The 27137-nt window shown below is 41.0% G+C and overlaps 2 protein-coding genes across 7 annotated transcripts in view; one reads left to right on the top strand and one right to left on the bottom strand.

The window, feature by feature from the left end:
• LOC117828678 (WD repeat-containing protein 37-like) overlaps positions 1-25973 on the bottom strand; it is a 38948-nt gene extending 12975 nt beyond the window's left edge. The window contains exons 1-11 of one of the 3 annotated variants that reach the window (XM_034705883.1): positions 25805-25973; positions 15121-15380; positions 9780-9876; positions 9584-9679; positions 8201-8265; positions 4883-5021; positions 4005-4076; positions 3710-3754; positions 3512-3588; positions 3166-3400; positions 2603-2744 (exon numbers count right to left, since the gene is read on the bottom strand). In XM_034705883.1, coding sequence (XP_034561774.1) covers positions 2603-2744; positions 3166-3400; positions 3512-3588; positions 3710-3754; positions 4005-4076; positions 4883-5021; positions 8201-8265; positions 9584-9679; positions 9780-9876; positions 15121-15273 — 1121 coding nt within the window. In that variant the 5' untranslated portion in view covers positions 15274-15380; positions 25805-25973. Of the gene's footprint in view, positions 1-2602; positions 2745-3165; positions 3401-3511; positions 3589-3709; positions 3755-4004; positions 4077-4882; positions 5022-8200; positions 8266-9583; positions 9680-9779; positions 9877-15120; positions 15381-17883; positions 18147-18426; positions 18540-25804 lie in introns of those variants that run through there. The other 2 variants (XM_034705881.1, XM_034705882.1) reach the window with 2 other exon arrangements.
• Positions 18222-25527, top strand: idi1 (isopentenyl-diphosphate delta isomerase 1). 4 transcript variants are annotated; one of them, XM_034705884.1, is made up of 7 exons: positions 18222-18362; positions 20485-20630; positions 21980-22152; positions 22242-22334; positions 23746-23876; positions 23989-24093; positions 24210-25527. In XM_034705884.1, exons 2-7 carry the CDS (start codon positions 20488-20490, stop codon positions 24420-24422), a joined length of 858 nt encoding a protein of 285 aa, XP_034561775.1. In that variant the 5' UTR covers positions 18222-18362; positions 20485-20487; the 3' UTR covers positions 24423-25527. The 4 variants fall into 4 exon arrangements, with proteins under 4 accessions (XP_034561775.1, XP_034561777.1, XP_034561776.1 ...); XM_034705886.1 differs by having other exon boundaries at positions 20410-20630; XM_034705885.1 differs by having other exon boundaries at positions 20377-20630.
• Positions 25974-27137: the final 1164 nt, after the last annotated feature.

Genomic DNA, 27137 nt, shown 5'->3' with positions numbered 1-27137 from the left:
TGTTTAGATGGTTGCTCAGTGGTATTAAGTCCAAAGTAACGCAGCCGTCTACCAGGACATTTAGAGCACTTCATGCTTCCATCTGCTGAAAAGCTTATGGAGACACTGATGTCCTTTCTCGGTAGGACTTGGCACCTGCCCACAGCGCCAAAACTACCGAATGGTTTGATGACCATGATGTTACTGTGCTTGACTGGCTACTAGCCAACACACCAAACCTGAACCCCATGGAGAATCTATGAGATGTTTGCTGAGAGGAAGATGAGAAACACCAGACCCAAAAATACAGACCAACTGAAGGCTATCAAAACAACCTGAGCTTCAATAACACCTCAGCGGTGCTACAGGCTGATCGCCTCTATACCACGACACACTGGTGCAGTAATTCATGATAAAAGAGTCCTAAATGAGAATTAAGTGTTTAAATTAACATACTTTTCAGAAATGTGACATTTCTTAGGAAACATTCTAATAATTTGAGATACTCATTTTCTGGTTTTCATGATCTGTAAGCCGAAACGGTCAAAATGAAAATATTTCATTCTGCATACATTGACTACAAGAATATATGAAAGTTTAACTTTGTTAATTAAATTGCTAAAAAATGATATTCTAATATGTTAAGATTAGGGTTGCAAAGGGGTGAAACATTTCCAGTAAATTCCCATGGGAAGTTAAGCTAGGGAATTTTGGAAATATTCCAAATTGGAAACTTTCCATGGGAGTTATGGGAATTAACTGGAAATTAATGGGAATTTATGGAAAGGTATCATATCCAAGCATAAATATTGTTTTTGTCATAAGCAGACATTCATCCAAAATAGAAATTATCTGTGCATGTGATGTTGAGGAATGACCAATGCATGTAGGGGGCGTGGTCTCAACAGCCCTGCAGTAAGCAATGTGCTATGTGCATGTGATTGAGGAATAGCATAGCTATTCAACTGTACTTGCATGAAATCTGGTTGTTTTAGTCAGGATTATGCTAAAATATATTTTCCCTATTATTATAATATCCATCAATCCATCCATTATCTTATCCCGTTAGGGGTCACAGGGGGCTGGAGCCTATGCCAGCAGGCTTTGGGCAGAAGGCAGGGTACACCCTGGACAGGTTGCCAACCTATAACAGGGCTTATTACAATATAAGTTCCCTAATAAGAGCCAACCTTCAAATTACTAAATTCCTGGTTTATTCCCGTTTATTCCCATAAATTCCCGTTAATTCCCATGGAAAGTTTCCAAATTCCCGGAATTTTGCAACCCTAGTTAAAATGCACGTGTATGTGTCCACTGCTGCATCAATCTGTTCTGTAGCGTTGCTTAAACGTCCCTTTAGACCAGATTTCACCCAAAAATTGACTTCAGTCACAAGAGTCATCAGACACTGACATATTTTTCCTGCATATGCCAAAGCCTGCTGATATGTGATTGGTCAATACTACTTGGCCTTCAAACTGAAACTAGAACCCTCCACACACACACAATTCTTGACCCCTGAGTACAGATTCTGTATACTTAAATTTATAAATTAAGATTATCTGTGTATAAGCTACAAAGCATCTCTGAACGTTTGCTGCTTTAAATACATTTCTACTCCAAAGACCATCGATGGTCTTTTGGGAAAGAAGAAAGAAAAGAGGCTTTAACAGTGAAACACTGCAGCTTAATCTCATTACACCCATTGTCTATTGAGGAGAATTAGAGTGGGATCTGCAGGAATTATACATGTTGGGGTCGTACATAATGAGCTCTATGTAATCCCCACACTCAGAATAAAAGGCTGCCAGCCAGCACACACATGTGGACATGAACAGACACACACACCAGCACACACACACGCACACATTTCTTATGCCTTTAAAGGGTGCTGCCACTGAGAGCAACAGACAAGCCCGACTGTCATCATTTGAAATGAGCGGCTGCAATTGAGTGTTAACAGCAAGCGAAGTGCCAAATTACACAGAGTGGAGGATTAACGCAGAAACGGACAGATAAATGAACAGGAGAGTGAGTGAGTGAGTGAGTGAGTGAGTGAGTGAGTGAGTGAGTGAGTGAGTGAGTGAGTGAGTGAGTGAGTGAGTGAGTGAGTGAGTGAGTGAGTGAGAGAGAGAGAGAGAGAGAGAGAGAGAGAGAGAGAGAGAGAGAGAGAGAGAGAGAGAGATTCAAAGAGTCAAAGTGAAGAGAAGTGCTTGGTAATGAATGAGAAGCAAGTGGAGGATTTGGCTTAGAGCAGAAAGAGGACTATGAATTAATGTGGTACTGTAAAAAGAAAGGAAGCTGAAAGTGCAGGAGGGATTCAGAGAGCAAAGAGATGTTACAGCACCACCCTGTGGAGGAAAGACAGACTGCAGGAGCCGAGGAAAATGTCACATCTGAACATGAGACTGAACTCCTGACGATTTCAACTGATTTCAGGACTACCAGGACAGCGCTGACACATTTAATCATGCTTTAGTGCAGTCAGTGTGTGTGTGTGTGTGTGTGTGTGTGTGTGTGTGTGTGTGTGTGTGTGTGTGTGTGTGTGTGTGTGTGTGTGTGTGTGTGTGTGTGTGTGTGTGTGTGTGTGTGTCTCTGTGTGTGTGGAAACTGCTTCACTTACTCTGTGTGTCCCTGGAAAACGTTGACAGAGTGGATGGACGGGTCTCTGAAGTCCCACAGTCTGAAGGTGGTGTCTCTGGAGGAGGTGACCACCAGGCGCTGGGTGGGGTGTGTGCAGCAGTGAGTCAGCTCCTGGTCATGACCTGCAAACACAGACACGAGAGAGTCAACATACGGAACACACCTATGAATGTTTACTTTGCTTTAATCAAAATTAAACAGAGTTTGTTGAACACAACGAGCCACGGCATCACAGAGTCTGAAGGTAAACAATGCCAGCAGGTTTGCTAAATGTGGCTAATGTTAGAAGAGCTAGCAGCAACAGCCTTTGGTCCTTCCTACAGGTTAATGTCCACATGCCTTTTTGTCATGCAATGCCCCTGTTTAGTTAACCAGACACAGCCTTCATACAACTTTATCTCCATTTCTCGCAAATGCCCAGTACATTTTTACTTAAGACCGCCCCCGTCGAAACCAACAGGTCAAATCTCCCACAGTGAGAGACATGAGTGAAGTGAATTTTCAGGAGTAAGCTGTGTGTAAGAGGAGCTTTATTTTACATACCAGTGAGTGCATGGACCAGTTCTGACGTCTCCACCTCATACAGGTTTGCAGCTCGATCCCAGGATGCAGTTACCACCTGTCGGCCTCCTACCAACCAATCAGCTGCAATCACGACACCTTGGTGGCTCTTCAGGGTTGCTGTGGCGACCCGGACAGTGGGGACCTCACAGGGGCCTTCGCAGTCCACCTCACCTTCCTCTCTGTCCGATGAGTCCTGGTCTTCATCACATAGGGCCTATGAGAATAGAAAGCAAAGACACAGAAGAATAAACACAGTGGACTGATTGTGAATGAACTCAGTGCTCAAAGAGTTTACAGTAAGAGAGAACAGTAGACATGTACTCACACTGACATCTGGTGGCGGCTGGGGGGCAGGAAGCTGCACCATGTAGCGCCAGATGTGAGCCGTCTGGTCCCCGGAGGCTGAGGGAAATATAAGCACATATCAACAAGCACACAGAACAGTCGGAACTGAAGGAAAATATCAGCTGGAGACGACAGAGGCAAAGAGAAACAAACAGCCACACGAAAGTTTAAATCTTACCTGTGAGGGCCATCTGCTCTGTGGGGTGGAACTTTATGGAGTTGACTGTTGGAGTAAGACAACCAAAGTAAAAAAAAAAACATACCTTATATCAGGTATTTTATTATTAAACCGAGAAGCTGCTGCATAAACTCAAATAGTATCACTTCAATGAAGACTTTAGAATGTCATCTTATTTATACTTATTTAGAGTCTGAAAGCTGCAGGGACAAGTCATTTCTTTTTAATTGTGCACATGCACAGCAAAGAAAATGACTGACAAATTTAAGTTTTTCAGGTTTATATGAGTTTTTACCTGATCCTGCATGGCCGGCATACCTCAGCAGACATTTTCCTGTCTCTATACTCCATAACAGAGCTGAGTGATCTGTGAAGAAACAGCAGCAACATGAGACCAATAAAGTATCGTCACAGCACAAGCTAATAATATAACATTTTAATGTCCTTTATTGCCAAGAAAATGTCCAACCTGCTCCATCCATACTCTTGCTGTTGTCTCTTACAAATAATTTGATTAGGTTGGAAAAAAGGACACTTCTTTAAAGTTATATTTTGGGGAATTGTTGCCTTTATTTGATAGGTCAGCTGAAGAGAGACAGGAAACATGGGGAGCAGAGAGTGAGGGAAGACATGCATTAAATGGTCGAGACCAGGAGTCGAACCTGCAACCACTGCAACGAGGACTATAGCCTCTGTAAAACCAGGGAATAAATGGGTAACACATATTTAGGCCAAGACTTCTTCGTCTGTCCAACAAACTGCTGATTACAGTTTAAAGTTCACAATTTGAGCAGGAACATGGGACCCAAAAAAGTAGCTGCACCTGGACTGTCTGCACTTTGATGTCTGTTTCAAGACATAGAAAACAGAATCTTTGTCAAACGATAACCAAAGGGTTCCACAGATTACGTTCCTAGCAAAGCATGCCACTCATTTTACACACAGACTGCCCTCCAATTAAGTCTAGATCAAGAGTCAGAAGCCCTTCTTACACGTTAATGTAAAATAATAATAATTATAATTGCAATGTAGAAATGTAAAAAAACTCAGTCCAGAAACAATTTTTGGAGTTTGGAGTGTTTTTTGGAGTTTGTCGGATAACATCAAACTACCGTACTACTATCAAACCAGTTTAGGACATTTTAGAATACTCAGTAAAATTACTTTACATACCTGCAGAGGCAGTGCCCAGGACCACCGGCTGAGTCCGGGTGACGCTGAGGTCCCAGATTCCGTCCCGGTGTCCCACGTACTCTTTGAGCAACTGACACAGAGCGCGGGACCCTGTGGTGGCTTTGAAGCTGGACACAATCTGAGAAGAGAGAGAGGAGAGGAGGACATGAAGGAGGCAAAAACACATGGACAAAGGGATTATAATGTTGTGCAAATTAAACACAGTTTATATCAGAGGCATGTGAGAATCAAGTACCTAAAGGTGCACCAACAAAACAACTTCAGGATCCATAGGTAGTGCCATTAAATGTTCTTCTCAATCAACAGCACTCAGTATTCTGGTTAGATTTGAAGCTAAAAGCTTAGTGATGACAAATAGAAAGCAGTGCTGACATTTTTACAGATCTTCAGGATAATTTTGTTCTCCATAATGATCAATTTAAAGATAGAAAAAAAACATATTTCAAATAAATAAGGGTCCATTCAGAATCCAAAATAAACAACGGGATAGTTTACCTCAGTCTTATTAAGCCTATTATACTAATTGTGCACACAGTTTATTAGCTCATTTCATCATAAATGCATCATCTGAACTAATCAGCTTGTGCCATCATTTATTATGCTTCTATAAAAGCAGTTTTAGACGATTTTTTCAGAGCTTTAAGAACAGTTAAAGAACCCCCCCTAATGCATTTGTGTTAGCACTGCAGGAACTGGGAACCCCCACACATCACATAGACGCCATTAAGAGGGGCTTTATTTCATCCCCAAATCCAAAAAAGTTGGGACAATGTGTAAAATGTTAATAAAAACAGGCAAAGTCTATATCTAATTGAAAATAGTGCAGAGACAACAAATCCAATGTTGGTATAAAAACTGTGATTGCTTCGTGTAAACTATCCGCTCATTTTGCGTTTGATGCCATCAACGGCAGTATTTAACAACACTCTGTAAATGTTTGGGAATGAGGAGACCAATTTCTGGAGTTTGAAGGGTCAAATGTTGTCCCATTCTTGCCTGATAGAGGATTTCAGCTGATTTCAGTTCTGAGTTCATGATAACAATAAATGGGGGACAAATCTGCACTGGGTTTGGGTTTTTAATTTTGCCTGCTGAAATATGCAAGGCCTGAAAAAGCCCTTGTCTTGATGGCAACAAATGTTGGTCCAAAACCTGAATATATTGTTAAGCATTAATGGTGCCTTCCTAGATGAGGGACCCTTCTGTGTCATGTTACCAACCTGTTGCAAATGAACCTCATTAGTTGGGAGATATTGCACTGGGTGTTATTTTTTTTTTAGCATTACACATTCAACTTTTTCTGAGTTTTGTTGTCCCTTTCCCATATTTTTGAAATGTGCTGCTTGCATCAAATTGACAATAAGCATTTACAGTATATTTTATAAAACAATACATTTTTCATTTTCAACCTTTGATAAGTGTCTTTGCACTATTTTCAATTCAATATAGGCTTTAAATCATTAGCAAACCCTAAAATTTGCCTTTCATCAAGATACTACACAGCATCCCAACTTTTTAGGGGATTGGGGTTATAGTTCTTTCTTCAGTGTAGGTACTCTTCAACACAGCAGTAGCCTCATCTGATAATATGAACAGGGAGTTCTTCAGACATATAAAAACTTCCACTGTTTGTTTGAACACATGACCCCCTATTGTGTAACAGCTCATAACAGCTGTCTCATAAAATTGACCCAAACTAGGACAAAATGATGAATGGATCTGTGTAGTCAGATTTCATGAGAGTGTGTTGCTGATACACAGACTGTTCTAAAACAAAGTTAATGTCACTTTGGTTTCATAATGTTCAGAACGTATATAACTTGTTAAAAATTGGTCCATATCTTATTTTGATGGTTATGAGTTGAGAGAATTAGTCAGAATCTGTCCTCACATTGACCTCTACTATTTTAAGTCATAGATTCCGGATCTGTTCCTGGTCTCATTAAGGGGCGGGACATTGGAGATACGTATATGACACTGATAAAGGAAATCACTGTCATTTGGCCATTCCTCCAAATTTCACCCTTATCTGAGATATTCAATCTTACTTAGATTTCAGTTCTTGAGGTGCAGAAAGTTGAGCTACAAGTTGCATCAAACTGCCTGTGTCACCAGAATATTAATATAAAGTCCCACGTGCTGCTGATTCGAGTGATGCGTCTCTATAAATATCTGTTGCTGTGTTACACACAGTCACTACGTGCCTCCAGATGAACTAATTCAAGGTTGCAGTGTAGTTTCAGTTGTCACATAGATATCACAACCTGCTCTGTGCATGCTGCTGCAGGCTGACGGCTGACCACAGCAGTAAGCTCACATCATCAGCAGTTATTAGACGCAGCAGCAAAGCATCTGTTCAGACTGTGTTAATGTGCGCGCTCATTCTGTCTGCTGGGTTTACATTCATGTTACAGCACAATACAGTCTTATTGTGTTCATGTCCCTGAGAAACAATGAGCAGTGATCAACAGGAAACGCAGCCAGGTCCAGTCAGGGTCAAATGAGGACACTCTGGGTTTACTGCATGTCATTAGCTTTTGGTCATGTTTCTCAGACAGCTGATATTCAGGTAGAGGTAGAAGTCTGTACAGGTTAGCTGTTTGTTAAAGCAGCTGGATATGTCAGGAGGTTAATCTAACAAGTCTGCCCTTGTTCCTCTTTTCAACATTCAAATCAGAATAGTGTGGAGTCCCACTCATGGAAATTAGATCTAAGTTCAAATGTTGCTATGAACTAGCCTTGACATTTCTAAGAAAATAGTAACTTCATGTTTTTGGTATATCTTTACAGAAGCAGTGATTCCCCCAAAATGACTTCCAATTTATGGATTGAAAATGAGAGGAGCTGAGGATTCAAGGTCAGACTTCAGAAGTTAAAACAGACTCTCCCATGATGCTTTAGTGACAAACAGAGCATTCAGGACGTTACCCATGAATCTCCTCCCCACAACTCCCATGTGGCAGCACTGAAGGTGCGAGGTCCACCTATTTTTCCGTGGAGAGTGTACAAGCACTATGTCGACAAGAGATTCAACAGGAAGGGAGATGTTACGTGGGAAAAGTTTACAATCTTCACCTGAAGTCAAAAATGTGTATTTATGAAAGCATCAGCTTCAACAGTTATGACTCTTTGTCACATTATATTCTACTTACCACCTTTTTTCTGTATTATGACCGCAGAAAGAAGGGTGTTTCTCAGTCTGGTACACCAAACCTTATCCTTACAGCCTGCATCATTACACAGATAACAAACCTCTTGATCTCTATACAATAGTCTTAAATAGAAGGATTCAGGTACCTTGCTGGTGGAGGCTTTGTAGGTCGTCTTTAGTTTCTGTGACAGCTGACTGGTGCTGTGGCTCGCTGTGTGACGGAGAGACAAAGAACAGTGTTAGAAATTCACCACTGAGTAACAAACTGGTTTCACTGTTGCACTGATGGCCTATTAAAGAGTCAGCTCTTTAAGCTGCAGCTTGACGATACAAAGACCGGAGTGTTTTCAAGATATTATTTGTCACTTTTTTCTTCTAGGGACTTTTAAAGAACCAGTGAAGAAGAGTTAATTCTGTGTAGCGGCAGAGATGAAGATGTGTAATTAATGTCCAGGCTGTTGTTGAATCAAACAAGATTAATTAGAGTTAATCAGAGATACAACAGATGCATCACTCCTAGTTTACCAAACGATGTTTTAAACACGCTGCAAAACTAAAACTCAGAAGTATCTCCCTGATGGTTATCTCTCCAATGCTGTGCTGTGAGCATGAGATAGTTTGTAACCAGAGTCCAAATTGAATAAAATCATTGAATAAAATAATTCACCTGCTGAGAAAGTTTTTTGCTGGCCTAAAGACTTAAGTTTCTGTGTCACATGTAGAGATGTTTAACTATTTTAAAATGTCCAAAAGGATCCTTGTGTCATTCTACAGATAGCTTTGCGCCGCCGTGTCGCTCCAAAGTGTTCTCAAGAGACAAAAAGAAGCATGTGCAAAGTGTCTGCCAACAGAATACAATCTGCATGAGTGTATACCAAGCTGTGTAATGACTCTCGTGTTAGTGTTTGTAACGTTTCCTCTCACTGTTCCTCCTCTACTCTGATAATCCAATGTACACAGCACTGCAGGAGCCTCATTTTTCATCACAGCTGTCAACAAATAATCTTTTTAAAATCAAATTAGTAATTCTAACCAAGCCTTTCTGTAAAAAAAAACACTTGAACATAAAACAATATGATAATAAATCACTATAATGACAGAAACCATCTTTGAGAAACATGTATATGACCTGTGTTATGACCATCTGATAACATGGAGAAGGAGGGCTTTAGAACCTACACTGCAGCCAGTCAGTAGTGGGAGTTCTTAATGTTTTGACTCCACTTTGGGGTAGCTGTAGTGTTGTCCATCTTTCACACAGTCTGTTATCAACTTGTTGACTCAATTTCAGGAGTAATGGACGATGGTTAGGTCACTTTTTTTTTCTGCACAGCTGTCTTAAGGTTACACTATTTTAAATCTAGTACAGCTTAAATGAAGCAACCTGCTGTATCATAATGTTAGAGGTTGTAAAAAGGAGCTGGGATTTGTAGAGGTCTATGAGGACTGAGTTTATCAGACACAGTGAACATCAGCAGCCACTGTAAGAACTTTTTTATTTACTTTGGCCTTTGTAGGAAACAGTGTACCTTTTGTCTTCAGCGCTCCCTTGGTCGGGTCTCCTCCCTCGATCGTCTGCCCATCTCCGGTCAGACGCTCGTTCAAAGAGTCGATTTCCCGGCGTACTGTGTTAGAAAAGTGACAGTTAGCAAACAACGGTAGTCAACCAGCACCTGAAGATCAATACAGAAGGGTACATGCTTTCTCTATCATTCACTCACTCACATTCAATATTTTCGATGTACAGATTCTCAAACTCGCGCTCTATTTGTCCGAAAAGGTCCAGGAGGTTACTGCGTATGGCGAGGGGCAGCTTGGAGTCCTGGACAGACAGAAAGAAAGTAATAAGGCAATAATAATGTCATACAGGTCAACAATATTGCAACTTTTTCAGGAAACATTGACACATTTAAATTTCTTTATCAGGTCTTATGACACTGTATCTGTCCTCATAATCCCTTTGTTAATATTTAATTAATTCAAAGCTCCTGTAATGAGATTTTAGCCGGTTATAAAACGGAAATAAATAATTACTGCTGCCTTTTTATGAGCTAGGAAAGCAAACCAGACCATCAACAATAGGACTGATTAATTATATATAGTTATGTTTAATGCCTGTTATAGCTGCCATCTGTTCAGTGTCAGATGAGGAGACTGAGCACGCTGCAGAAACAGAATCTGTTCACATTTTCCACAGCAAAGCTTCACATCGAGTGTGAGGTTTGACGGTTAAAGAAGCAGGATGAGATTTTTTTCTACAGGAAACAGTACTTGTGCATCTACAGGACAAAATCAGCAAGGAGGAAAGAGGTAACACTTTATCAACAAGGGGTGCCAAATCTGCACAAACAGAGAGGTCGTCACAGGAGCTTTAACTTTGCGCAGCTTCATTGTTGGGCTTAAAAATCTGATCCAAATGACCTTTTAAAAAAAGTGTTTCCAGATTTGAAAATATTTGAGAATTAACGAAAAAAATCTTGCTGAATGACACAAAGGTTTGCTGAACACACACACACAGTATACTAACACAGGTGTGAGATATTAAACTACATATCCCAACTATTTTGGTCACAATACTCCCAAACTTTAATCTGTGCAACCTGAAAATATATTTGTGAGCATTTGTGCAAGTGCAATTTTTTCTATAAAGTATCATGAAGTTGATTAGTAAAGCCCGCTAAGAGGCAAAGTGATGATGTCACTCAAGAGCTATGTGTGCAGGCATTACTAATCAATCAGTGTTCTGTTCCTTTCACATTTTTTTAAATCCAAAATAGGATTTTTTTTAAAATCATAACATTGAATGGATAGGGCAGAAGAGTACACACACAATTTAGTGCCTAACACAAGGAAAAATTAGTTTTTAAGATATTTTATGACCTTAAATGTAAAAAAAATGTAATTTAGGAACTTATTGGGATCTGCAAGAATTCTGACACAGTTATACAGTTTTATAAGAAGAAATCTCTTTTATTATCATCATTAACAGAGAGGTTTTGCAGACATGTTTAAAAAAGGAACAGTTTAAGTTGTGGAAAGCAGTAGTTTTTCTTGTTTTCATTTGACCTGCTTTTATTAGACAAGTTTGTAAAAACTTAGAACCAAAACTAAATTATGCAAAAAGTATACCAACGACAAACTCATCACCTCTGACTTACCTCCATGGCAAACTCCCAGATACACCCAGTAAAAACCTAACCACCAGTCTACACCCGACTTTCATGCAGAGAGAGGTAAAGAGCTGCTCTAAAAACCAAAGGACTCAACAGGCTGCGTTTGACAGCTCTCCTCTAGAGAGCGACTGCTACCGTCTCGAGCCACCTGAAACACGAGGAAACCAAACACTCAACTGTCACTCTTCCTCCTGGCACGCACTCAAAACCAACAGTTTGTCACAGTGACGTCGACCGCCTGACCATTCTGTCAACACACTTTCTAAATGAGCACACAACAGGCGGCCCTTATGAATTCAAAGCTGCTTAGATGTGGCACTAAAACCTGCTGCGTACTACGGCTAATAATGACAGCATTCAGCAGCAGAGGAAAAAGCAGTCTGTGTGTTGTATGTGTGGGTTTATAAAGCTCTGTGTGTGTGAGTGTGTGTGTGTGTGGGACCTGTGCAGCAGGGGGTCGATGGGGTGCATAAACAGAGCGAGCATGTTTTGGCAAAAGACAAAAAGGCCTGGTGAAAAGACTCATCAGACCTGGACAAGCAGCGCATATTAAAACTTGATGAGACAAGCAGCCGCTGCAAGCTGAGCTCTGGATTTAGAGACTGATAATTCAACAGCAGGGAAAGTAAAGGCTAAAGAGCGGCCATGGTGGAAACTACAGCTGGGAAATGACGACAAATTCAAGCATTACTGTATTTTGGACTACATCATTTGATCCAAAATAGCACGAATACATGATGATACTGGCTAATATAAGAAAGAAGTCACTCTCAGATGGAGATGTTCTGAAGTTGCTGATTTCCTAGTCATTTAAATAGAAACATTAAGGTGATAAAAACACTCTGAAAACAGAAAAATAATTGAACACAACTTGTGTAGCATGGCTTAACACCAGATGACAGAATCTACAGGTACATGTAGGGATGGGCGAAAATTCGATAATGATAATTATTGTGATATAATTTGTCTCAATATAAATATAACAAATGTTTGATAAAAATGTGATATATCTAAATCTGTAATCACACCCCCCAACGCCAATGTGTCCTTAACGCTAGTTGCCATCCTACATTAGGAAGAAGAAGAAGAAGGAGAAGGAGAAGGAGAAGGAGAAGGAGAAGGCAGGGCTTAAAGACGTTTGGAGCGGAATGTAAACAGCTGAAACAAGCGACAGCAACACTGAAGAAAACTTAAAACCTTGCAGCTCAAAGCAGAGTCGTAAGTCTGACCCTGCTGAGTCGACATGTGGTCTCATATTACATTCAGCAATCAGGGAGGTGTTTTAAGTTTGAAGCATGTTTTGATGTGAATCAGCTGATTAAAGGTGTTGCGCACAGTGGAGACGCTCAGCTGTCGTCAGGTCTCCATGTGTGCTTTTTAAAAAGGACCAATGTGCAACTGCTGCCAACAACGACATGGATATGAAGGTTGACAACTTTAAACAGGACATTTCCCCACCTTTGGATACAAAGCCAACAGACTGGTTAGAATTGCTCGTACGCTATGTTTGCAAAGCAGCAACATCAGAGCCATCTGAGCGTGTTTTCTGCCACTGGACTGATTATTGCACTTCCGGCTGACACCTGACAAAATACACACACTCATTTTTCTCAATAAGAAAACACTGTGAGCCTGAAGTACTTTTCTGTTAGTATTATGAACCTTCACTTTATAAGACTATGTCCGCAGATAATATTTTCATGAGCCTGATCGTTGATAATCAGTGTTAAACATGTACCCGTATTTGATTCCATCATTTATATGCATTTTATTGCTGTGGAAAATATAATTTAGGGGAAAAACAACGTATTTGGCATTGTTTTTCACATAAGAAAACTCAATGTTTTTTTATTGATTAATCGATAATTGATTGTTAACATTTCCAAAAATTGATCACAGAAAATACTTAAAATTTACACCCCTAGCCTACATACAACTTTATCTCCACTTTCTAGATCACAATACTGACAAACCATGCCACGCTATGACATGCCATCTGTGCTTCTTCACAGCGGGGTAGCAGAGCAGTACAGCAAAATGGCAGCAGACATTAACCAGAGCTACAGCCCCGGCTTGTGGCAGGGGGCTGCGCTACAGCTTCGACACAACATGTAACCTCTATTTCAAGCCTACAATAATAAAAAATATGAATAACTAATTTAACAGACTAGTAATTCAGGTGCTGACAAACACTTTGTTCACCTCATTTAAAAGCTCACTCTAATAAATATCCCTCTGCAGCCAACTCCCACTAAACAAGTTAACAACCAGGATGTTCTTGATCAAATATAAACAGCTTTTACCATCCGAGCACTGGAGACAGATTACTATAACTGGTCTGCATCAGGAAACGGCCGCTCCTATAAATGCTTACTGTCTCTGTTTTTAGAAGAAAAAATCAATTGAAGCTCCTTTTTGATAGAACTGGTAAGTTAATATCTAACTTCATGGCTCCAGTAGGCTTGTAACGTAAGGTACAGTGGATTCCTTTGTTTTGACTAAAAGAAATGAGTAACTAACATGCACATCCATGCTGGGTTAGGAGTCCCACTGACAGACATGTTGACTAATGTTATCTGCAAATACGGGCCTGTCACTCATTTATAGCTATGTTTATGCTTCTGCTATACGGTTTTAGACATGCCCCAGTAGAGAAAACTTCAATGACAGAACAAATAATTCATAAAACAATGTTTTGGTCAGGTAGGTTGTGCCATAGAGCTTGTTCCAAATTGATTGCTGTTTGCACATGTGAAGAAGAACATTGACGGTTCAGAGCGAGCAGATATAAAAGTAATTGCTTCAAGCTCTCCTCCCTCCCTACTTCCATCTCTCTACTCAACAAACAATCTGCACCAACGTAATGCTCTAGTATGAGGGTTGACTTACTCTGCACTAATGTTCATATGATGTTACTTTTTTACTGCCACATTGGTATCTTATTGTTATTTATTGTATCATTGTATTGCTGTGACATTGGTATGCCTCAGTGGCATGGCTTCTTATCTTCACAGTGGGCATGTTATTGTATGTTGGTATGTTGAATGAATGTATTGATTGTGAGCAGCACTGCACCTATGTCCACGACAAATCCCCCCCCCCCCCCGGGGGACAATAAAGTTTATCTTATCTTATCTTATTAAGGCTGAGCAGAATTGATTAACAATGTAAAAAATAAAAAAAATCACATTGTTCACTTTTTTTCTATTCCAATCCAAATACATTTATAAAGCACATTTAATAACCCCCAAAAGTTGACCAGAGGGCAGAAAAATCTAGTGTAAAAAACATAAAAACAACAAAACCGACATGACACCAAAAGGGAAAATAAAATTGTAAAAAGCGTTACGACAAAAAGGTAAGGAAAGATAAAACCAATCTCTCATTCCGAGCCGAAGCCAAAGAATAAAGTGCGTTATGAGGTTTTCTTCTCTAGACTAAGTGTTAATCCCTTAAATCCTATCCTGTATCAATCAGGCTCTATTTGGAGTATGAAGAATATGGATTCCATTAGCAGATTAAGGTAAGTGCACTCCAAAGTACTGTCCTGCAGACGGACTAAAATAACAACAACATTTCCTCAAGAGGAGAACACATCACATAAACATAAGGTAGCATGGAGCTGTGGATGTTGCAACACCAGGAATAAAAGCAGGCAATGCTGCCAAACCGGCTGGTACTGTACTCCGTTACTGTCACTGAAAAAAACTACAAACAAAGGCTCCACAACACGACAGCATGACAACAACATAACTTTATGTGTTTTTGAGGGGATGGTTTCGACAAGATGTGCTGCATTCTAAGCTGCATGTCTACTTAAAGTCTTGTCTGCAGCTGCATGAGTGAATTTGTGTGTGAAGGGGAGTGAAAGTATGTGTGTGTGTCTCCCTCACCTGTCCCTCCAGCATGTCTCCTTTTGTGATGCCTGGTGTCCTCTCCTCCGTGCTGTTTGTGCGCCGGATAGACAAACTGTGAGCCTTACGCTTCTGCTTCGGATGACGGACGGCAGAGGCAGAGCCGCTGCTGCTTCCTCCCTCCACAGGCATCCCGCCTACCTGTCAGGTGGCCCTGCCCCCTGTTCACCCTCTTACCTGAGAGACTCAGGTAAACAATCGCCAGGCTCGCTGGTTGGATTGGGTTATCACCAAACTGCCTGCAGTTAAAAAAAAAAAGGAGGAGTTCAGGTTCACAGTGAGCTGCAGGAATAATTCAAGGTGAAGTGTAGATTTTCCCTGCAGAGATCCTGACCAATTAAAAATACATATGAAGCTTTAATAGTGCTTGTTTGCAGGGGTGTGTCCAGACTTTTTGACTGGGTGTCCCAACAGAGGCACTCACTTATGCAGGAGGAGTATGAAGTATGTGCATACACATCACAAGTCCTCCTTTAGGACTGTATGTAAATCTGAACAACCTGCCCCCACCTCCTCCCACTGTAAGATAAAGTGAAGCTTACGTACCCCTGACTGATTTTGTTGATGATGCATTTTGAAGCCAAAACAGGGCAATAAATACAGTACATTACAGGGATTTAGGCCAATTTCTGAAAATGGAACTATAGATTTACTCTTGCACTTCCTCCGCCACTATTCTTAGGCTCTTGTAGCTGACACCCTTCCACCTTGTTTACTTCCTACAGAGACACCCACGACAACAACATGACTTCCAGCGTTCATGAAGAGTTTGTTCTCAAAAGAGTGCCACAATCTCACCAGTCGTTTGGAACAGTTTCAGTTTGCAGTGTCAGACTGTATAAACAATGGACGTAGTATCCGTGACGTCAGCCGTCTGTTCCTGAAGCGCTGTTTTGAGGCCAATCTTCAGTGGCAGCCATATTGGTGGCAGGAAAAGCTGAACTCAACCTAACTGCTGTTGAGCTAATGCGAGGTAAAGAGGCGGGCTTTGAGCCTTCTAGCCAACAGCTACAGTGCGGAGCTGAAGATATTTGTCCAGCCCCGAACTCGACCCAATCCAACCCGACAGTCGGATCGGGTTTGGTCATAATTTCTATCATTTTACACGGGCTCGGGCTTGCGCTGTAAATGAGCGGTCAGGTGAATCTGGACTCCCCTCAGCAAGCAGTCGTGCGTCAATGGCATGAGCACTGGCTTGCGCGTAAAGTGATAATACAGGACCTCTATAAGATTGCATCATTCCTCTGGCCAAAATTTAACCAGCTGAGAATGTTGTCACACTCAGACAGGGAGGCCGTACATGCTCATGCTCACACTCTTCTGCAAGCTGTGCACGGTGCTGCAGGCGCACGACGAGATTTGGAGACTTGAGACCCAGAGCTCTCCAGAGACGAGCACGCTCATCCTCCGGCAAAAAGAGCGCATTTTGAAGAGTGGGAAAATGTACAGCGAGCTGACTGGGAAGACGACGAGGTATCTCACTACATTAAAACGACTGTCATGTAGCATCAAACTATTTATTAAAGCTAAACTCCTCATAAAAACAAAGACTAATATAATCAGCATGATAAGAACTAACTATAATGACAGAGACCATGTTTGAGATAAATGTATTTGACCTGTAATTATCTGTTAAAGCTTGACCCATGTCCCATCTGTTTACATGGAGGAGGCAGGCTTTAAGACTTAAAGCTATAGGGTTGGTTGTCACGGAAAACTAGCATGAATTTGAATGTAGCATTTCCTCAGGGCTCCGTCTAACCCCTCCCCCCTTACCTCGGAGTGCCTCCAAAACGGCGCCCCCGCTCACATGCACGAGCGCCGCTGATTCGCAACCATATGATGGTGACTGATTCAAAACCGGTCCTCAGCACATAGTTTGGGTTTTTCATTACGTCAACTCATGTCTCACTCAGCGGTAAGAAAACACCAAAACATTATCATAGTGAAAGTTAAAAACACAAACAAACATGAAATGTACGCGCAGGAGGCGGGCACAACGGCAGGACGGGATTTGATTGGTTTCATAATTTGGCTCCTGATGGCAGGGATTGGTTGGTGTTTTCCCAGGTTTACTCCGGCTGTAGATAGCAGCTTTTTTTCACTCTTTTTTAGGAACACATTATGTATTGAATGCCATCGGGACAAAAAGATAATTTTAATCAGTATGACAAAAAGTGTATCTAAATCTGACTACCAACCCCAGCTTTAAACTGCATCCAATCAGCAGAAGGAGCTCCAAATATTTTAGCTTCACCTTTGAGATGTGGTTGTGCTGCCCATCTTCCTATACTGTTCATGCTTAGGTTTTGAGTGGAAACGACCTGTTTCCAACGCTAGAGGAAAGACACAACATCGCAGCTGTGCACACAACAGATGAAGGTATAAATATACGGTGTGAAATGCAGAGTGTTAAATTAAGTTCGCCGTCAAAGGTCTCAAAAAGAGGACGACATGGGGTTTTGCTTATTCGTGCTCTCGTTATGAAAGCATACGGCTATATATTATGGTGCACTCAACAGGGCAATGCATGACAAATAAGGGTGCATTCATGAGCTGAAGAATAAAAACTGAAATATGACAAGTGCCAGAAGCCTGCTGAATGTATGCCACGTTAACCCCTTTCACTACCCTAAAGAAACTGAAACAGTACATAACGCTTTCCGTACAAATAAACGACAAATCTGTAATGCTTCGTGACCCGTTCTCGGTTAAATTTGGGATACGAGAAGAGGAACTCACCGCTGTCACTGGCTCAGTGTAGTCAGACCTTGAAGGTTTGAAACTGAAAAACAAGCTATGCTAACCAACATGTATCACCTTCACAGCGGCTCCTAGCGCTTATGACGGACGGTCATTTTCCTTAATCGATATTAAATTATGTTAACCTTTTAATTTCGACATGATGTCGATTTCAACAGGGAGCTGTTATTAAAATATTACAGTTTGACAGGTATCACAATTTGAAGCCAATTTTGGACACAACGTCACGTGACTTGTGTTTGCATTTGTAGACCAATGGGCTGTGACGCTTAGGTGAAGGGACCAATGGGCTGTGACGCTGAAGTAAAGCTAGCCAATCACAACCCGCGATCTCAAAAGGAGGAAGTGAAGGCTAGGTTGTCCGACCCACACGTCAAACAGCTCCGAAATATCGTCGTAAAGACACGTAAATACGTTTTAAGACTTCGTTTATCAGCAGGAACCAGAAAATTATCTAAGTAAGTAAGAGTACGTTTCACAGGATTCTCCCTTGGTTGTGTATATGTAATAGACAATGCATACTTATGTCCAGTTGTCAGAGGCCTGGTTGGTGCGGGCTGTGCTGTGGTCTGATGGCGTGTTGACAATCCGAGTTTAGAGGAAAACACGAGATGGATTACACCGGAACGGGACTGTTAGATACCACTATGATTAAAGGCTACAATTAAAGCAATGAGGTGCGTTTAGGAATTCCAAAGGAGGCGAGTTTAGTCCATTCATTTTGAAGTCAACCATCCAAATATTTAACAACTCTTCTACAACTTATTCAAATATTAATAATTTATCATTAATTCAAAAATAGAACAGCATACACTTTTTGAAACCTACAAACTTATTTTTTCTTTTCCTACAATTAATAGACAAAATACCTTTGAGTTTTGAGTGCTGATGTTGTTGAACAAATTATTTTAAGGAACACTTAAACCTGTAGATTTGAGCTGCTGATGTTTCCTGTTTGATTAGTGAATGTAGTTAAACTTGAAACTAACTTAGAAATGCTGAAAAGATGAGACAAGAAAGCCTGAATGATGCCAATTGAGGACATTTAGTTGTTGTAGGAACACGCACAAATGTATTGGTTAGTACGAATACATTGAGCTTAGCAACTGCTTTTTCTTTTTGTTGTTTTTATTACTATTGTTGCATATATTGTGTTCTTAACTTTAGGATTGCAGGGTGGGTTTGGGATCTTTTTCAGATTTTTTTCTTTTTTATGTTGTTTTTATGTACAGCACATTGTGTTACAATGTCATTGTATAAAAAGCGCTTTATAAATAAAGTCTGATTGATGATTGATTATAGAATAAATAAATCTGATAAAAAAGTTAATTCATAAATAGAGATAGAAATTGGTTTATACATTTAAATAATGCAATAAAAAAGTAAATCAAGTCTACTGTTAGACCAATACATCACGCTACCTTAAGATCAATGTGTGAGAAGAAACAAAGTCTGCAAGTGTAATCTACTGTATGCAAAGGAGTAACATGATACGATCTAATCAGCATACAGCACAATAACATAGGGCAGCCATCAGTACTACAGAAACTCTATGTGAACATTCAATATTCTTTACTTCTCCTTTTTTAATTGAATATAAAACATTTTTTAGTATGTACAGCAGCATTTAACATTGAATATAAAAAAGAATAGAATAATTCAGTATTTTGTCCAGCCTTAGCTCAAAGCTTGTATGCTAGCTCCAGTCCCTCTCAGCTCGATCAGTTTGTAGATGATACTACAGGTTCTCTGCAGGTTACCCTGGACCTGATCGCTCCCCTTAAACAGAAGACTATTAGACGACAGAGGCTAGCTCTGTGGCATAAATTATGGGTTTGAGCCTTATGATAAGGCTCAAACCCGTGAATTGAAACAAACTTCTTGAAAACTAGAAAGATTATGGCGCTCCAACAAAACAACTGAAACCTGCTCAATTTGGAAAGATAGTCTTAATAAATATAGGAAGGCCCTGCAGCATGCTCGAACCGCCTATTACTCCTCTCTAATAGAAGAGAATAAAAACAACCCTAGGTTCCTCTTCAGGCTGACAGTCATAGCTCCACTGAGCCGTGTATTCCTTTAACCCTCAGCAGCGATGACTTTATGAGCTGCTTTAATGATAAAATCTTAAAGATTAGAGATCAAATGAGTACCCTCTTACCCTTAACTAGTAAAGGACCCTTTACCAACATAGCAGGATCATGGAAACAGCGTTAAAGACCTCCTATGTTTGTAAAAGCATCTTGAGATAACGTTTGTTGTGATTTGGCGCTATACAAATAAAGATTGATTGATTGATTGATAATTCATTTTAATAAATATTGTCTATATTTGAACCAGGCTTTAGTTACTCTCCTGAACACTGCAGTGTACATGTGAGGGTGTCATTGGTCACTTAACTGTGTAAAAGACTTTCAAATCTCAGATTTTATTGGCAATCATTGTGTTAAAGTTCATCCTGTTCCCCTTCAGCCCATAACATCAGCAGCGTATCTCCCGATCCAGATTGGCTGAACGTCCTCCAGGTTTTCCGTCCACCTTCATCTCCAGTCTCGTGATTGGTTGTTGTGTTTCTGTCAGGCGATGGTGCGGGCCGCGTGGGCGGTGCTTCGGATGGTGTCCTGTCAGAGAACGGCTGCGCTGGAAGTACCTGGTTCCATTAGAGCTGCACAGAGATCCAGACCTGTACAAACACCTTTCAGCGCGTACTGCAGAGCTACACACAGGTAAAACAGACCTTTGTGGAGTGTGAGATTAGCCCGGGTTAATCCTGCTGACTGTAAACCGAGTCATGTCTCTGTTGTGCTCAGAATAGTTCAGCTGTACTGAAGCGTCTCTGGTGTCCGAATAAACGCGGCTCTCTCGTAAGGTAAAAGCCAGACCAAATTGGATTTAAAAAAGTCTTATATTTGATGTCTCTCTGAATACTTTTCAAATTTTCATTACTCTAACTTCTAACTGAATATGTCATCTTCAGTTCGGCGCACAAAACCTAAAGCTAGCTGCAAATTAAGATGTTTTATTGTTTCACATATTTGTAAACATTGTGTCAAAGCAGGAATACTTATATCTCTATTTATATATGTGCTCTCACTTATACTAAACAAGCCATGAATCTTTTGGTCAAATATAAGAATGAAGTTCTCTGAATAGTTATTTTAAAGTTATTATCCTTCATTAAAGTACCAGATTGAAATTGTGGATTTTTAACACAATTTAAAACACAACTACAACCAGCAATTCTAATAATAGTAAAAATGCATTTTATTATATAGGCGCCTTTCTTGACCTTCAAGGTCACCTTACATCATTAAAACAAACAGAGTTTCAATAACAAACAGTAAATAAAATACAATTTAAAAAGTTTTAAAAGAATGGACAGTGGAGTTGTGGTCAGATGAGGAATGAATTATATTCATTATTGGTTATTGTGGCAATTATCTTAAATAGTAATCCATCAACAATTTTGATAGTTAGTTAAACTGCCTTCCCAGCATAGGTGATTGACTTAGACAGGAGTCTTTTAGTACCAAGAACTACTTCTAAAGGAACTAAAAGGTTTTAAGATCCAAGGTGATTTGGCAATATAGTCTGCTTATCAGTGAAAACTTATCTGCTTTTACATGGAAACACAACAGCTAGATGATGACAGCCCTGAATATAATGCAAACCAAATTCCCAAAGTTCCTGGAACTTAATTTAAGCCCCTGAACTTGCTTGTGGAAACGTATCGAGATCCTCCAAAGGTTCCTTGTCCCTGGAAAAAGTTGCTGAGGTGTAAATGTTGCTCTGATGTTTGACAGTTCCATATGTGTTTATCAAAATGCCATAAAATGTTTAAAAAAAAAAAAATATGTCACTGCTCAGAGTGGCTTGTTGTAGCTGTAGTGCCAACTGGTTCACAAATCTCAGAACTTTTCATGAGCATCAAATCCCCATTTTTAAGAAGCTTGAAACCAATTGAATCTCATAAAATAATCAAGGGAAAGCAGCAGCGTCTTCTTGTCAAAGTGTTCCGTTCATGTGAGTAAACACTAAACTGTCTCCTCCCTGTGTCTCCTGCTGTGCTCTGCAGTGAGGTGAGGCACCTTCACACTACCTTCAGGATGCCTGAGATCACCACAGACCACCTCGATGAGAAGCAGGTGCAGCTGCTGTCCGAGATGTGCATCCTCATCGACGAGAACGACAAAAAGATTGGAGCGGACACCAAGAAGAACTGCCACCTCAACTCCAACATCGACAAAGGTACCTGTCTGACATGTTACACTTCACACACACCTGTCTAACTTGTACTTCAGAGTTTTTAAATATTAATTGTCTCGATGTTCCCTCAGGTTTATTACACAGAGCTTTCAGCGTCTTCATTTTCAACAGTGAGGAGAAGCTGCTCCTACAGCAGAGGTCTGACGCCAAGATCACTTTCCCAGGTCAGTGAGGAATCCTTGGAGACTAATTCTAACATGTTCAAACCTGGGTCCTATTTTAAGATATACAGTATCTCACATAAGTGAGTACACCCCTCACATTTCTTCTAAAGCTGATGCACAAGAAAGTCCGCAAACAGTTTGCTAAAGACAGCAGACTAAGGACATGGATTACTGGAACCATGTCTTGTGGTCTGATGAGACCAAGATAAACTTATTTGGTTCAGATGGTGTCAAGTGTGGGTGGTGGCGCCCAGGTGAGGAGTACAAAGATAAGTGTGTGTTGCCTACAGTCAAGCATGGTGGTGGGAGTGTTATGGTCTGGGGCTGCATGGGTCCTGCCGGCACTGGGGAGCTACAGTTCATTGAGGGAACCATGAATGCCAACATGTACTGTGACATACTGAAACAGGGCATGATCCCCTCCCTTCAGAAACTGGTCCGCAGGGCAGTACTCCAACATGATAACGACCCCAAACACACCTCCAAGACGGCCCCTGCCTTGCTAAAGAAGCTGAGGGTAAAGGTGATGGAGTGGTCAAGCATGTCTCCAGACCTAAACCCTATTAGCATCTGTTTGGCATCCTCAAACGGAAGGTGGAGGAGCGCAAGGTCTCTAACATCCACCAGCTCCGTGATGTTCCAGTGGCAACCTGTGAAGCTCTGGTGAACTCCATGCCCAAGAGGATTAAGGCAGTGCTAGAAAATAATGGTGGCCACACAAAACATTGACACTTTGGGCCCAATTTTGACATTTTCACTTCGGGGTGTACTCACTTTTGTTGCCGGTGGTTTAAACATTAATGACTGTGTGTTAAGTTATTTTGAGGGGACAGTATATTTAAACTGTTATACAAGCTGTACACTGACGACTTTACATTATATTAAAGTGTCATTTCTTCAGTGTTGTCCCATGAAAAGATATAATTAAATATGTGCAGAAATGCGAGGGGTTTACTCACTTTTGTGAGATACTGTATATATGGGCCTTAGAAATAAATAATAATTCTAAGAATTTTAGGTATTGCTCCTCTAGATTGCTTCAGAAGGCATCAAACAGGCTGTAAAAGCTCCAACGTAATCCTTTGAGAGCAAATGCTACAAAGGCTCTTGTTTTTGTTGCTGACAGACTCAGATTGTTATTCAAAGTGTCTGACAACATTACAGAAAGGATCCTTGCAGAGGTAGACCTTTTTGTCCAAGACAGACCTGTTGTAGTTGCTTCTTTTCCAGCACTTTTCCAGCTGCTGGCTGAAGAGATCCCCTGACACAATTCCAAAACCTTTGTGCTCATCGGCCCAGTCATCATAAAACTGGAACTCGCTCTAACCTTCCTATAAACTCACTCTCCTTATGATCCCCTGTCCTCATTGTGTCACATGTAACAACCCCTCTTTATGTCTCTAACGTTCAGGTTGTTACACCAACACGTGCTGCAGTCACCCGTTACACATGGACAGCGAGCTGGAGGAGGCGGCGGCGATCGGAGTGAGGAGAGCTGCTCAGAGGAGACTGGAGGCTGAACTGGGGATCCCCATGGCACAGGTAAACTGAGTGAGTGTGAGTGTGTGTGTAATGACGTCCTGGCTGCTGCATGTAATTGAAGAGGATTATTGAGGATTGTGAACATGTCCTTTGCCTTCCTGTTACTCCTCAGGTGACACCAGATGAGATGACGTACCTGACGAGGATTCACTACAAGGCTCAGTCAGACGGCGTCTGGGGGGAACATGAGATTGATTACATCCTCTTGATGCAGAAGGTAGTGCTGTCATGTCTGATAGCATATCAGGATTTATGTCGTCCACCTCAGTCGATCCACTGTGTATCTATCAGCTTTGAATCATGTACAGTACAATCGTCTCTTCCTCTCTGCAGGAAGTGGAATTGAATCCCGACCCTAACGAGATCAAAAGCCACTGCTATGTGAGTAAAGAGGAGCTGAAGGAGATGCTGAAGAAGGCCAAGAGCGGTGAGCTGCTGATCACTCCGTGGTTCAGCCTCATCGCAGAGACCTTCCTCTTCACCTGGTGGGACAACCTGCAAGACCTGAAGCAGTTCATAGATCACAACAAGATCCACCGCATGTAAACTCAACCAGGATCAGGAATACCTCTGGTCATTTCACACACGCTGAGCTGCTGCAGACCCTCCGAAAAACACTCTGTCACTGTAGACATGTAGGACTTCTACACATGCAGAGGAGAGAATGTATCAGTGTTGTTTCATATGAGAGGTGTGCACTGTAGGATTGTAGCTCTTAGGGGCATTATCTGCAAGAGAGGAGCTGATAGTAGATTGAGTCTGTCTTGATTATTTAGAGAACTCTTGTTAAGTTGTTGAGCCTGATTTACAGACTGAATGAAAGTAGAGACATTTACCACTCTGTGATTCACAAATCCATGCAGAATATTTTTTATAGAAAAACGTATAAGTGCCTGAGTCCAGTGGGGTGCACTACAAAGCAAGTCTGATTAAACCAGGCTTTATTTTGGTACGCAGACTTAACAAAACTTGAAGCCTCACTGAGAGATAATCGGTGTTATGACGCGCGCAAAATATATAAATCTGGGTCCCCCCAATTCAAGCAGGTTGTTATAAAATACAGCAATTAAGAAACACAGATTTAAGAAGGGAATGCTGCATGGAGTTATTCATTACAGAAATTTGTTTGTACTCAGCCTGTACAATTTAGGCTTTCCACTAATGGTACGCAAAGCATCAAATGAACAGTTGTTAGAGCGTGCACATTAGGTCTACCTCACAGTGCATGTCTGTCTGCTGTTTTATGGTTCTGTGTTTGCAGCATGTCCCTCCTGGATCCTAAATTAACCTGAAAAGCAGTTTTTTTTAATCACTTTATTGGCACAGATTAACCTGAAAGTAGCTGATGCTAGTTTGAGCTTCATCTGGCTGCATCAAATACTGTGAAAGCATGACCATTATACCCAGACCTCCAACCAACAGGCAACATTGTACACATGCTTAGAGAGAAACTTGCCTTTTTACATTAAAACATGTTGATGCTATGAACACAGACTGTTGTATTGTGTTTGTTATTCTTATTAGGATATGAGGAAATAAGGGTTTGTTGTGCATATGAATGGGGGTTGAAATAGTGTATTGTTAAGGAGCTGGTTTGACATTTTAATGCTTTTTCATGACCAATTAAAGCAAACGACCATCAGCAACATAATTGATCATTTCTGTATTGTCATTTTTTTGACCTGGAGTCATTGGAGGGGGGAGGTGTCAGACTGGTTGATTGACAGCAGGCTAAAGAAACAGCCAGTTTTTACATTTTCAACTACAAATATTCACAATGATGATGAGATTTATGTCAGAACAAACTACTTTACTGTCACAGCAACACAACCCCAGGGATTTAGTTCATGTCTAGGGCTTCTGAGGCTTGGATGCCCGTGCGTATGTCTGGCTGTCGGCTACAGGGAAGTGGTAAAGCATGGGCTTACCCCGTGGTGACTCTCCTCACAGCCCTGTCTGGGATCCGTCAGCATCCCTCCTTGACTCAAACTTCAGTTCGTTTATACATAGATGCAGATAAAAATACAGCCAAAATGAGAATCTTCTCCTCTCCAGCAACCCTCAAAACAGCTTCTCCTCTCTTGGCATCTCACACCTGTTTTGCCTCTCTCATCAACTTCACCACACCTCCCAATTTACACCAGTGTTGATGAGGTAAGCCCTCCCCAAAGTCTGACAGCCTTAGAGGTCAGCCAATACAGAGACAGTGTGCTGTGACGTTACCATGTACAGAACAAGATCAGCAAAGCTATACGGTGTGCATACATCTTTGTCCACAAGGGGGGGTTAAAATATATAGAAACATGATGTTCCTCAGAACAGCTTTACAGTTTTTCTCAGTCGCCTTGATACATTTCTCAGATCAGAATTGAAATTCACAAAACTACTTGTTCAATCTTCACATCATTGCATCACTTGTGCACATCAAAAAAGCAGTTTCTCCTTTATTTGAACAAGTTGCTGCTTTGGTACATTCATGCAAATGATTATGTACAATTCTCTGCTGTTTCCTACATTATCAAGTGCTTATGTCATGTTGATCAAAATGTATTATAATGGGTCTCTGTTGAATAGTCTCACGCTCCACAACATTTAGGCATTAGTTCATCCCGTAAGTCTTCACATGCGAAATGGTTGAACATGTTGTCAGAATATGTCAGTCATATTTCTGTACATTTCCATCAGACATTTTTTTTTCTAAATCTGTGCTGAATTGGTAAATTGCTCCCAGGTGAATCTTGACTTTCTCTAACGAAGGGAAATCTGTGAAGCATTAGATCAACCAATGATCAACCAGTTTTCTGAAATAGCTCAAAGGTGCATCTCATGAACCACCAACTGGCAAGTATATATATATATAGCTGGAGCACAACAAAATGTTACAATGTCTGACAATGGAAGCACAAGGAATTGGATTGGGTCAACAGCCAGAGAGAAGAAGAAGAGGAAGAGGAGTGAGGCTGCGTGGTGGAGGAGGAGTTGGGAGGCAAAACAGAGGAAAAGGCAGAGGACATATGCGCATTCCTGATGAGATAAGAGCCACACTTGTAGACCACGTTCTCAATCATGGGCTTACAATAGCCGAGGCTGGTCGAAGAGTGCAGCCAAATGTTGGGAGAACAACTGTGTCCTCCCTCTTTCAGACTGGGTGCTGTCTTTTTCTTTCTGTATTGCAATGACTATGACAGTCTGTCAACAAATTAAAGTATAAACAGTAAAAGCGTAAATGTGAATCTTGTCCAGTCTCTTGAAATTAATCTC

Source organism: Notolabrus celidotus, chromosome 17 (assembly GCF_009762535.1).
Source record: "Notolabrus celidotus isolate fNotCel1 chromosome 17, fNotCel1.pri, whole genome shotgun sequence".
Classification (NCBI taxonomy): domain Eukaryota; kingdom Metazoa; phylum Chordata; class Actinopteri; order Labriformes; family Labridae; genus Notolabrus; species Notolabrus celidotus.
Note: the sequence above shows the minus strand (reverse complement) of the source record. Positions and strands in the feature narration are given on the sequence as shown.